The sequence below is a fragment of the Xenopus laevis genome, chromosome 7L (assembly GCF_017654675.1).
Source record: "Xenopus laevis strain J_2021 chromosome 7L, Xenopus_laevis_v10.1, whole genome shotgun sequence".
NCBI classification, from domain to species: domain Eukaryota; kingdom Metazoa; phylum Chordata; class Amphibia; order Anura; family Pipidae; genus Xenopus; species Xenopus laevis.
The window spans coordinates 135,663,910-135,677,446 of NC_054383.1; the positions used below are offsets into that span (position 1 = coordinate 135,663,910).

At 38.6% G+C, this 13,537-nt stretch overlaps 1 protein-coding gene across 1 annotated transcript in view; it reads left to right on the forward strand.

Annotated features, from left to right (window-relative positions):
- The window catches only part of dnajc16.L (DnaJ heat shock protein family (Hsp40) member C16 L homeolog), a 40,724-nt gene that overhangs the window by 14,728 nt on the left and 12,459 nt on the right, over positions 1-13,537 (forward strand). Inside the window, exons 4-11 of the mRNA XM_018226559.2 lie at positions 341-677; positions 3,401-3,585; positions 6,129-6,233; positions 6,751-6,909; positions 9,122-9,252; positions 9,488-9,671; positions 12,836-13,018; positions 13,316-13,392. Coding sequence (XP_018082048.1) covers positions 341-677; positions 3,401-3,585; positions 6,129-6,233; positions 6,751-6,909; positions 9,122-9,252; positions 9,488-9,671; positions 12,836-13,018; positions 13,316-13,392 — 1,361 coding nt within the window. The remainder of the gene's footprint in view (positions 1-340; positions 678-3,400; positions 3,586-6,128; positions 6,234-6,750; positions 6,910-9,121; positions 9,253-9,487; positions 9,672-12,835; positions 13,019-13,315; positions 13,393-13,537) is intronic.

Below are 13,537 nucleotides of genomic sequence, written 5' to 3' on the forward strand. Positions count from 1 at the left end.
ATTGTATGTTACGCAAATTTCTTTTTATTTCTGTCAATAAACATATTGAAACAGAAATGTGTAATTTATATTAGAAAGTTGCTTAAAATGTTGCTTAAAATTTGTTCCTAAAATGTATACTGATTGCCAGTCTGATTGAGCCTATATATGGGCACCTTTACTATGGTTTAGGCACACTCTGCCTAATGATCAGCCTGGCTGTTTTGCTCCCATGAATGTGACACTGTTTCAACCACTTCAAACTACTCTAAACTTGTTTAAATAAAGGACCCCTATCTCCAAAAATTTAACTTTTTAGATAAATCTGCTCTTAAAATTGCCATATTTATGATCTCACCAGATACTTTCCAATGAAGAGAAGAGAAGTAATTTTGATCGCTATGGAGACGTGGGGGAGAACCAGGGCTACACGCAGCAACAGCAGCAGCACCATCACTTCCACCATTTCCACGACAGCTTCTACTTTGACGAGTCCTTCTTTCACTTCCCCTTTAACTCTGAGCGACGAGACTCTGCTGATGAGAAATACTTGCTGCAGTTCTCTCATTACATCAATGAAGTGGTGCCGGACAGTTTCCGCAAGCCCTACCTCATCAAGATCACATCCGACTGGTGCTTCAGCTGCATCCACATAGAGCCAGTGTGGAAGGAGGTGGTGCAGGAACTGGAGGGGCTTGGTAAGTGGGCAGACTGCATGTGTTTTTTTTATATACATCTTACTATACCATTTCTTAAAGGAACAGTTCAGTGTAAAAATAAAAACTAGTTAAATAGATAGGCTGTGCAAAATAAAAAAAAATTCTAATATAGTAGTTAGGCAAAAATGTAATGTATAAAGGCTCCAGACTCTTTATACATTATATTTTTGCCTAAATAACTATATTGAAAACATATTATACACTTTTTTTTATTTTTATACTGAACAATTCCTTTAAAGTATAAGTAAACTGTAAATGTTATTCCCCTTTAACTTTAAGTATGATGTAGAGAGTGATATTCTGAGATCATTTGCAATTAGTTTTCATTTTTTATTATTTGTGGTTTTTGAGTTATTTAGCTTTTTATTCAGCAGTTCTCCAGTTTGCAATTTCAGCAGTCTGGTTACCAGGGTCCAAATTGCCCTAGCAACAAAGAATTGATTTGAATAAAAGACTGGAATATGAATAGGAGAGGCCTGAATAGAAAGATGAGAAATAAAAAGTAGCAATAACAATTCATTTGTTACAGAGCATTTGGTTTTTTAGATGGGGTCAATCACCCGCATTTGTAAGCTGGAAAGAGTCACTAGAAGAAGGAAAAAATAATTCAAAAAAGAAAAATAGTTCAAAAACTATAAAAAAAAAAAAAGCACGAGTAAAGTCTAATTGAAAAGTTGCTTAGAATTGGCCATTCTATAACATACTAAAAGTTAAAGTAAAGGTGAACCATCCCTTTAAAAGTAAGTGAATGTAAAATTGACGAGAGTGCTAGAAGGAATTTGTCAGGAGAAGGAAAGAGGCTGATGTTCTTCTGCTTAGGAAAGATGTGAGAAAGGTTTCTAGTTTTATTCTAAGCAGAAGAGCATCAGCCTCTTTCTTTCTCCTGACAATTTCCTTGACTACCTGCTGGTCAGACTGGTGGGAAACTGACCAGCAGGTGGCGCTGTTGTAACACAATTCATTCATAGTAACAGTACATGTATCCCTTAATATCTTGGAATAAAAAATAAATAAATAATGAATGTACATTGCAAAAGTGCTTAGAATAGTCCCCTCATCAATTTTACATTCACTTATTTTAAAGGTTTACTTATCCTATAAAGCTTTATGGGTTGTCCCATAATAAACATGTCACTATAATATTTATTAAGGAGGAACAACCAGCTTTATGGGTTGACTCCTAAATATTGTAGCATTTCTGTTAAATTAGGTGGCTTCCAGACCAATTCCTCATTCTTGTGAGTTCACAAGATTGAGGAATTGAGCTCCTCCCAGGTGCTCAACTTAAAGGCAAAGTACTTAAGTGAAAGGGCCACGAGATGCACAGAATTGAGTATGTATGGGTATGGGTGAATTTATACTCTGCAGATCATATAAGCATAATACAGGAATATGGAAGATAGCTCATAGTACAAGTTGATCCAAAAACTGGTCCCATTGCATCTTGGAGTCAGGAAGGAATTTTCCCCCCTCTGAGGCAAATTGGAGAGGCTTTTAATAGGTTTTTTGCCTTCCTCGGGATCAACTGACTGGCAGCTTATATACGGACTTAAGGCTGAACTTGATGAACTTGTGTTTTTTTTTTTCAACCTAACTTACTATGTTACTATGTAGAATAAAGCTGGCCATAGACAATTTGTACGATTTTCGGACCGTGTGTGGAGTGTCCCGACATTTTTCGTCCGGCGGAGATCGGTCATTCAGTCGATCAAACAGGTTAAATGATTTCTGTCGGCTGCTGATAATATCTCTGCATGTATTGCCGATCTGACAATATCAGAGGGAGACTGTCACCAGCTTTTGTCGGACATAAATTTCCTACGATTGGGGCAGAACATCAGCTGATCTGTTCTTTTACTCCTTTATTTAAACTGAAGGTTAGTGGCAGGTCGGGAGATGGGGAAGTCCAAACGTTCGCGGATTCGAACTATCGGATCTTTGCATCTATGGCCAACTTAAGACCTCAATGTGACAAGACCAAAAACTCTTGGAAGAGTTGCAGTACAACAGGGATACTCTTTGCTTGTCCCCTCTGCAGTTGCAGGAAGGAGTTTAACACCCACATCCCTGAGCAGACAAGCAAAGTAGAGAAGTTGTTTGTATTTTCCAGAATAACTTAAAGGAAAACTAAACCCCCAAAATGAATACTTGAGCAGCATATAGTTTATATCAAATTAAGTGACATATTAAAGAATATAAACTGGAATATATATGTAAGTAAATATTGCCCTTTTACATCTCTTGCCTTGAACCACCTTTTCCTGATGGTCTGTGTGCTGCCTCAGAGATCACCTGACCAGAAATACTGCAGCTCTAACTGTAACAGGAAGAGATCACCTGACCAGAAATACTACAACTCTAACTGTAACGGGAAGAAGTGTGGAAGCAAAAGACAGAACTCTGTCTGTTTATTGGCTTATGAGACCTAACTAGTATGTTTGTGTGCACCGTGAATCATACGATCCCAGGGGGCGGCCCTTATTTCTTAAAATGGCAGTTTTCTATTTATGATTACCCAATGGCACATACTACTAGAAAAGTATGTTATTATGAAAATGGTTTATTTATATGAAGCAGGGTTTTACACATGAGCTGTTTTATGCAATATCTTTTTATCGAGACCGACATTGTTTGAGGGATATAGTTTCCTTTAACCTTCTACCTCACCTAATCATAGTGATTATTCTTTCACACTACTTTAGGGGTTGGAATCGGAGTCGTCCATGCTGGTTACGAGAGAAGACTTGCTCATCACTTGGGCGCACACAGCACCCCTTCCATTTTAGGAGTAATCAACGGCAAGATTTCGTTTTTTCACAATGCTGTTCTCCGGGAAAACCTCCGACACTTTGTAGAAAGTCTTCTTCCTGGGAACCTAGTGGACAAGGTGAGATTACTTGGCTACAGTGTGCAGCGGGGTCATGGTGGGGTGTATGGTCGTAATTAACACTATGGGGGAAGTCACAAAGTGGTGATATTGAGACAAAAGTGGAGATAAAAATGTTGGATTTCCCACCAAATTCACAAATCTCCACTTTAGTGAATTCGCTTTTTAAACAGATCGTTTTCATATTTTGTCTTTCGCACATTTTAATGACATTTTTTCTGAATTTGTCTTTAACTCTTACTAAGCCGGTCAGTCAGCCATCACATTGGAATTTTGTGGGGGAGGGGGTTTATTAAAATGATACATCTTTTTTTTCAGGATAACCTGGGTTTTCTAAATCTGGGGGGATTTGTATCAGAAAAATGTTTTATTATCTTAGATCAAGTGTCTCCCTGCTGCTAAAACTAAAAAATTGGCTAGGAGGCTTTACTTTTCCTTTAGATAATATATTCACTCAAATTCTAATATTGCCTCATTCATTAAGATAAAACTAGTAAAATAATGCAAGTGCGAGTTAAAAACTTTTTACATATAAATTGTATAAAATACACTTTTTTATTTGTTTTGTTAATGAGACTTTAACCCCTATAGGGTAAAACAGAAACTTGTGCTCTGACTATAAAATGCTAATCCCTATTAATATGATAATAATTCCCCAATGGGGCACTTACAGGAGGTGTGAAATGAAGATTGGTTTAACTAAAGCAGAACAGTTTATTTTACAATTGATCTGACACACGGGGAAGAGTTCCATCACAATTAATTAACAATTCTCTTGTAGTTAATATTCACTCACTTATATTCCCTAATTCAAGGTTGTGTAGAGATATATAAACTAAACCATTATTCAGGATTTTTGATCATTTAAATTATACATAAGCATAAAATCAATTGAAAGTCACAGTATTGGAATTATAGCACAGGCACCTTAATCAATTAATTTATTGTATTTAGTAACAATCAATTGAGACATTATATATTAATTATGTTGTGGCACGGAATTGATTTGGAGTCAAGCACGTGATAATAGCACTAAGCACTTTAAAGCACTACTAGTCAGATCTTAAAGTGGACCTGTCACCCAGGCATAAAAAGCTGTATAATAAAAGTCCTTTTCAAATTAAATATGAAATCCAAATTCTTTTTTATTAAAGCATTCATAGCAGTTGTAAGCTCATTTAAAAAATCTCAGCTGTCAATCAAATACTGTCTGCCCCGCCTCTATGACTAGGCAATTACTTTCACTTTCCATTCAGCACTTCCTACATGTCACTGCTCTCCCCACATTCCCCCTGTTCTCGTAACCATTTAATTGTGTAGCCAGGACATGGGGATGGACATCAGGTCCCCCATTCTGGTGCACAAACAAGATTCTGAGATGATACAAGGCTTGTCTTAAAGGGATACTGTCATGGGAAAAAAATTTTTTTTTCAAAATGAATCAGTTAATAGTGCTGCTCCAGCAGAATTCTGCACTGAAATCCATTTCTCAAAAGAGCAAACAGATTTTTTTATATTCAATTTTGAAATCTGACAGGGGGCTAGACATTTTGTCAATTTCCCTGCTGCCCCAAGTCATGTGACTTGTGCTCTGATAAACTTCAATCACTCTTTACTGCTGTACTGCAAGTTGGAGTGATATCACCCCCTTCCTTTTCCCCCCCAGCAGCCAAACAAAAGAACAATGGTAAGGTAACCAGATAGCAGCTCCCTAACACAAGATAACAGCTGCCTGGTAGATCTAAGAACAACACTCAATAGTAAAAACCCATGTCCCACTGAGACACATTCAGTTATATTGAGAAGGAAAAACAGCAGCCTGGCAGAAAGCATTTCTCTCCTGAAGTGCAGGCACACGTCACATGACTTGGGGCAGCTGGGAAATTGACAAAATGTCTAGCCCCATGTCAGATTTTAAAATTAAATATAAAAAAATCTGTTTGCTTTTTTGAAAAATGGATTTCAGCACAGAATTCTGCTGGAACAGCACTATTAACTGATTCATTTTGAAAAAATTTTTTTTTCCCATGACAGTATCCCTTTAATAACAGTGTCCATAAAATGGCTCCTGCCTGCTTGTTATAATTATGAATTCCCAGACTGATGGAAACAAGATTTAAATTATGTGTACAGTGTAATTAAAGTTTATTTTGCTTGACTAACATGATAAAATAGGATTTGGAATCATTTTTTTGGGTGACGGGTCCCCTTTAAATTATTTTAGCAAGGACGTGGGGGTTTTGCTGCTAATTCTTTTCTTGAACACGGGGAAGAGTTATACTGAGCTTTACTCCATTTTAAAAATGTTGGGAGAAAATTATGTTTAAAATGTCGTTTTTTGTGCCATTTTTATGTCGTTTGAAAGACATTCATAAAAGTGTCTGTAAACTTTCTTTCACTAAATTATGAAAAGTGGCGGTTGAGTCGGAATTTAGGCGGATTTCAGTTTGGTGAATATGGAGAAAGTTGACCACCACTTTTACTCCAAAAATGGGCTTTCTCCACTTTTGTTAATCCCCCCTATGTCTCTATTACTACTGCAGATCAACGATAAAAACTACATCCGGTTCTTATCCAATTGGCAACAAGAGAATAAACCTCACGTGTTACTGTTTGATCAAATGCCTCCTGTACCACTGATTTATAAGGTAACTGATTTTTCTATTTATACATGTGGGTTGGAGCAGTATTATTATTTTGCTTACAATGCAGTATGAGGGTATAGAAAGTGTGAGTGCGTGTGTGTGCACAACATTCCTTCTCTCTCTATATTTGTATTTATACATATTGGAAGGAGCTGCCACATTGTTTTCCCTAGACAGTACAGTATGAGGGTATAAATTATATTTGCAGAACATTCCTTGGATGTTTCCTGTGGGTGGAGAAACGTGATTCCCAGAGGCTCACAATATAATGTGTCATATCATATATGTGTGCCATTCTGTCCTATCAATGCTGCAAATTATTGATTTTGCATTATTTTATTCTGCTGCAAAATCTTTGTGCAGGGTAGTCAAGTTAACCCAAATGAGGGCTGGTTATAGTTCTGAGATGTTATAGTTCTGGGTAAACAACACCTAGTGGGCTACAGGTTGCACCATGGTAGACAAAATCCTAAAAAAAGTCCTGTCTTGTTAATATTTTGCCTTTTGTATTTTTTAACAGCTTACTGCTTTTGCATATAAGGATTATTTATCGTTTGGTTACGTGGACTTGGGCAAGAGGGAGACGGAGCAAATAAGCACTCAGTACAATATTAATATGTACGCCCCGACCATACTCATATTCAAGGAGCACATCAACAAACCCGCTGACATGGTCCAGGTATGTAAATTGCACAGCCTCTATAAAGGGAATAATAAACCATCTCTTGCAAGATTAGGAGCACGCTAGAAGTGTGCATGGAACTGTAGTGGAACTTGAATTTTAATATCCTCATAATATAACCTATTTAAGGACATTGTTTTTTTTTTTTTTAAATACGCGTTTCAGTGAGATGTGGTGCACTATAAAGTTGGTGGCATCACTAAGCATTGTTTATACACTGAACACATTCTTCATGGCTCTTTGTATTATTACATAAATAGTGTACCTTAAAAGGTAAAATATAAGACAAAGTTAGAAGTTACCAAATTCTGTGACCATATAAATGCACAAGGCTGCAGGCAGAGTTATACAGGGAACTCCTACTATCACTCATGTATTATAAGGGATAAAGTACCCCCTACTGTAAATGATAAGGATATTAGAAGTCACTGAGGGGTTGTTCTGTGACCATATAAAGGCACAAGGCTGCAGGTTGAGTTATACAGGGAACTCTGAGTATCACTCATGTATTATAAGGGATAATGTACCCCCTACTGTAAATGATAAGGATATTAGAAGTCACTGAGGGGTTGTTCTGTGACCATATAAAGGCACAAGGCTGCAGGCTGAGTTATACAGGGAACTCTGAGTATCACTCATGTATTATAAGGGATAATGTACCCCCTACTGTAAATGATAAGGATATTAGAAGTCACTGAGGGGTTGTTCTGTGACCATATAAAGGCACAAGGCTGCAGGCTGAGTTATACAGGGAACTCTGAGTATCACTCATGTATTATAAGGGATAATGTACCCTCTACTGTAAATGATAAGGATATTAGAAGTCACTGAGGGGTTGTTCTGTGACCATATAAAGGCACAAGGCTGCAGGCTGAGTTATACAGGGAACTCTGAGTATCACTCATGTATTATAAGGGATAATGTACCCCCTACTGTAAATGATAAGGATATTAGAAGTCACTGAGGGGTTGTTCTGTGACCATATAAAGACACAAGGCTGCAGGCTGAGTTATACAGGGAACTCTGAGTATCACTCATGTATTATAAGGGATAATGTACCCCTACTGTAAATGATAAGGATATTAGAAGTCACTGAGGGGTTGTTCTGTGACCATATAAAGGCACAAGGCTGCAGGCTGAGTTATACAGGGAACTCTGAGCATCACTCATGTATTATAAGGGATAATGTACCCCCTACTGTAAATGATAAGGATATTAGAAGTCACTGAGGGGTTGTTCTGTGACCATATAAAGACACAAGGCTGCAGGCTGAGTTATACAGGGAACTCTGAATATCACTCGTGTATTATAGGGGATAATGTACCCCCTACTGTAAATTATAAGGATATTAGAAGTCACTGAGGGGTTGTTGTGTGACCATATAAAGGCACAAGGCTGCAGGCTGAGCTATACAGGGAACTCTGAGTATCACTCATGTATTATAAGGGATAATGTACCCCCTACTGTAAATGATAAGGATATTAGAAGTCACTCAGGAGTTGTTGTTTGACCATATAAATGCACAAGGCTGCAGGCTGAGTTATACAGGGAACTCTGAGTATCACTCATGTATTATAAGGGATAATGTACCCCCTACTGTAAATTATAAGGATATTAGAAGTCACTGAGGGGTTGTTCTGTGACCATATAAAGGCACTCATGTATTATAAGGGATAATGTACCCCCTACTGTAAATGATAAGGATATTAGAAGGCACTGAGGGGTTGTTCTGTGACCATATAAAGGCACTCATGTATTATAAGGGATAATGTACCCCTACAGTAAATAAGGATATCAGGAGCAGTTCAGTAAGTATGAAATAGCACAAGGCTGCTGGCCGAGTCATACAGGGATATTAGATGTCACAAAGGAGTTTTGTGCTCCCATTTTATCTTTCATTGCAGAGCTGTACATTGTTATTACTCCTATTGCTCTGTCTTTACTTAAGGCTAAAGCCATGGAAGCAGCAGCCATTGCTAAATTCAAAGAAAATGATGTTAATTTTTGATCATTTGTTTCCCTTCCATCCCTTTCCCTGTCCATTCAGACCTAGAGAGGACAATGAAATGCAAAGTGTCTGTGAGTGAATAACTTTACTGTGCTTTCACTCGAACAGCTACGAATAAGTAGGGTGTTTGGTTCTTTTGTGCCTTTTATATGAATCTGTAAGATTTTGTGTTTTTTTTTCTTTTTCCTCTTTATTCCCTAGGCCAGAGGAATGAAGAAACAGGTCATTGACGACTTCATATCAACTAATAAGTTCCTTCTAGCTGCCAGGCTGTCCAATCAGAAGCTTTTTCAAGAGCTCTGTCCTGTGCGAAAGTCTCACCGTCAGCGCAAGTAAGTGTGAAGTTTCTTATGATTTCATGTTAATGATGGCTGATCTGAGGTAGTCCTGCTATTTCTCCCAGCTTCCTACAGTTTGTGTTGCTTTCTTGGAAACTGTAGCTGACGGGCAAGACTTAAAGAGGCACTGAGCATATTTTTTGTAATCAAAAAATAACTTTCCTTAGTGCACTGAGTGGAATCTGTATAAGTCTGTCTGTTTAACATAACCTTGATTCTATGTATGCAGGTACTGCGTTGTTTTGCTGACTGGAGAGGGAGAGAATTTCCATCAAACCTATGAAGCCTTTCTGTCTTTCGCTTCGGCAAATACAAAGGATACTGTGAGGTTCGTCCATGCTTTCAAGGAACGCCAGACAGAACTGACTAGTGCATTACTGGGAGGAGAGGATAAATACCCAGACAAGCCTTCTGTGAGTATATACAACAGACCCTGTGTGTATTTGGGATTTCTCTTGTGTCTGTGAGGGACACTTCGAGATACGCTGAGGTTTTCCACCATTTCCATCAGGGGACAGGACACTAAATCTGCTATCTGCTATGGGCAGGCCTATAGGGCGGCCATCCACAAGGACTACATCAGCCACTGGCAGCAAGAGAGTTAAATGAGAGTTACTTTCTCAGCTCTGTCTTGTTGTGCTGGTTTGTCCATTGTATCGGCTCTGCTTGATGGTCTTTTGAGTTTCTGCGCTCAGGAGGAGGTGGCAGGTCGTTTCCCTTTTTCCCTTCTTATTCTTAAAGGGGAACTATCACAATAATGAAAATGCAATATAAGCTTCCGCATACTGAAATAAGAAACTTTCTAAATACAATCCATTAAAATTTCTGTATAATTTTTGAAATAATCAAGTTTGTGTTCACTATTCCTCTCTCAGGATCTGTTTTTCTTCATTCTCTCTTCATGTAGCAGTTGGGTGTCAGATATTCACTGACAGTTAGATCCAATATATCTTATAGGGGGGCTCCTTTTGCCTAGAAGATGTATTAGAGCTTTTCGTACGAGAAATGTCATATTCAAATTTATGTATAATATAATATATATAATCTTGTATATATTGTCGCTCATCTATCAATATGATTCTCCACTAGGGATATATGATTCTCAACCACAATGAGTAAGTCTCTCTTGGATTTAAATAAATACTTACTCAAATCGAGCCTGGCCCCGAAGTTCCCCCTGGGCCTGACTTGAACTATTCAGATTCACTCAGGATATTAACCAGACAGCTTTATTTGAGGTATACATTAATACAGAGTAATAAAATACAGAGTATTAAATAATAGCTCATACGTCCTGAAAGCTTGTGAGGAAGTTGAGGGAACAATTAGCAATACAACAGATGACTATTTAACCATTTCTTCTTCCATGGGGCTGATCCAGAGGCATCCAATCATCATTCTTGTTTTAGTATAACTGTGTCACTATTTCCATTTTAGGGACAGACTCTCAGTCTCAATACAAAAGCCAAATAAGGTGCATCTGTTGTCTCAGCACAGTGTCCAGAATGGTATCTATGCTGTAGTTTCTGAAACTATATGTGTCTTTCTTGGCCTTGCACTATCAATACTTGTGACATGAGACAACAGATTCCTTGTTCTGTGCAAACATTCTACATTCTAATAACAGAATGGCCTTTAACCTTGAGCTTCTTCTACAACACAGCAATTCTGTACTAGTGTCATGTTCTGTAATCTTGTTCTTTGATAATAACCACGTATGCTTAAATCTAAAACCCTGATATCCACAGAGCTCACTCTATTAAAATCACCAGACATCATGTCTCTCTACATGCAGAATTTTTTGCAGTTATTCTGTTAGATTTTGTTTGTTCTGGAATCCGTTATTTGAGTGAAGTCTAATACATCTGCTAGGAAAGGAAGCCTCCCTATAAGATATAGTAGATCTAACTGTCAATGAATATCTGACACCCAACTGCTGCAATGGAGAGAGAACGAAGAGAAACAGACAGTGTCGGACTGGGATGCCAGGGGCCCACCAGAAAACCTTAGACAGTGGGTCCACTTTCCAAACTATTATTCCTCCTCTCCTCACTTAACCTCTTTATTCTGCTATTCTTTTATATCTACTTATTATACTCTGTTATCAAGCCTCTTTTTTCCAATAAAGAAATAGGGAATGACCGTGAAATAGGCCAAATTGTTAGAAGTAAGAGTCTTCTTGGTATCCCTGTGGGCCAGTCCAACACTGGAAACAGATGCTGAGAGAGAGACAGTGAATATAAACTTGATTATTTCAGAAACAATGCAGGATATTTAATTGATTGTATTTAGAAAGTTTCTTACTTCAGTATAAGGAAGCTTATATTCAATTTTCATTTTGCGATAGTTCCCCTTTAATTGCATGTGTGTGCCGGATCCGCTCCAGCTCAGGTACTTTTGTCAGCAGTGTTATCTTTGGGTCCCACAGAGTAAAGGTGGCCATACACGGGCCGATAAAAGCTGCCGACAGACCAAGTCGGCAGCTTATTGGCCCGTGTATGGGGGCCCCCGACGGGCTTCCCCAATCGAGATCTGGCCGAAAGTCGGCCAGATCTCGATCGGATGGGGTTAAAAATCCCGTCGGATCGCGGCCGCATCTGTTCGTTGATTCGGTCCCGCGATCCGACCGCCCGTTTGGCGAACGCTAGGATCCAATCGTTGGGCCCTAGGGCCCACGATCGGATCAGCCCGATATTGCCCACCTCAAGGTGGGCATATCGGAGGGAGATCCGCTCGTTTGGCGACATCGCCAAACGGTCGCCAAACGAGCGGATCTATCCGTGTATGGCCACCTTCAGTGTGGGCTTTGAGCGAAGGAAAAGATACTCTTTATATTAGTTTACCGCTTCAGTCTCTAGAGAGGTCTGATTCAATCAGTGCAATTAATAAATGAAGAAAAAAAGAAAAGAAAAACCCCTCTTCTGACTTATAAATCGATGGTTCACTTCTAAAATTCAAATTCATCCACTTGCTAATGCTTATAATTAATTGTATGATACGTGTTCTTTTAAAAAAAATTTTTTTAAAAACTAGTGATTAGCTCAATGGATTAGATTTAATAAATTACCAGATTACGATTGTTAAATATAAATTCTACTTCCGTGCTAATTCATTAAATAGTTATAAAGGACAGACTAAATCAATACATTTCTGCCATTCTTTCATTCCTTTACAATTAATTGGCTAATTAAAGTGCATAGGTGTTAAAATAAATTCGTTTAGATAATTAAAGTGCAAGTGCGTTAGTCCAGCCAGGGACTTAATAAACCGTGAAAATTAATTGTTGAACCAAATTCATTAGCGATAAAAAGGATTAACCAGCAACTCAATCCGATATAAAAGCAGGAAAAAGGATATAAAGGAAGGTGGGCTTTGTTCATCCATCTCATCAACAGAGGAACCATGGGTAGCTTGTTCCTCAAGGCAGTTTTTGTATGTGTAGGGGCATACACGGCATAATAAGAAAGGTAGCTGAATAGAGGTTATATTTACCCTGTGGGATATGTAAACTGTAATGGTAGATATGCCTTTACTCATGTTAAATTCTGCCCTTTTCTCTTTTGACCATTTCTTGTAGTTGGTTGTACTTGAAAGGAGGAATTCCGCTGGACGAATAGTGTACAAAACTGTAGCCGAACTCTGGGTCGGCAGTGAGGAGAATAAGTTTGCGCTGCTTGACTTCCTGGACAGATTAAGAAAAGATCCCAGCCTGCTCTCTTCTGAAACGGTTCTTGGTGACCTGAATGATGAGCTGGCTCCTGTAAGTCTGCAGGGAAAGGGTCCGAAATCTTTAAATGAATGTTCTTACGCTCTGCCTGTGATTTCCAGTGTAAAGTGCATCAATCCTCATTAAGGGCAACGCTTCCTCCACTTAGGCAAATCTTTACACAGTTGGTTCAAGGAGAGCACTTCAAAGCAAGATGCTGTGAAAAAGTATTTATTCGCTGACTACCATACACGACATGTTTCGGGCCATTCGTGCCCTATCTCAAGGGTCCGAAATGTATTGGGGGTAATCAGAGACTGACTGATGGTTAAACATGCTCTGTGCTTTCAGGTATTCTTCCTGCGCTGGTTCTACACAGCAATGCATTATTGGTCGGAGGCGTGGGAGAGTCTGCTCCACAACAACTGGTACGTACTGCTCACAGGCCTCAGGCTAAACGTTGCTTTCTGTTTTAACCTTGGGCTTTTGTGAAAGGAGTAGATCACCTTTAAAGGACATGTAAAGCCTACATTTTCCTACCATGTATATAATTTGGGCATATCTCCCCCACCC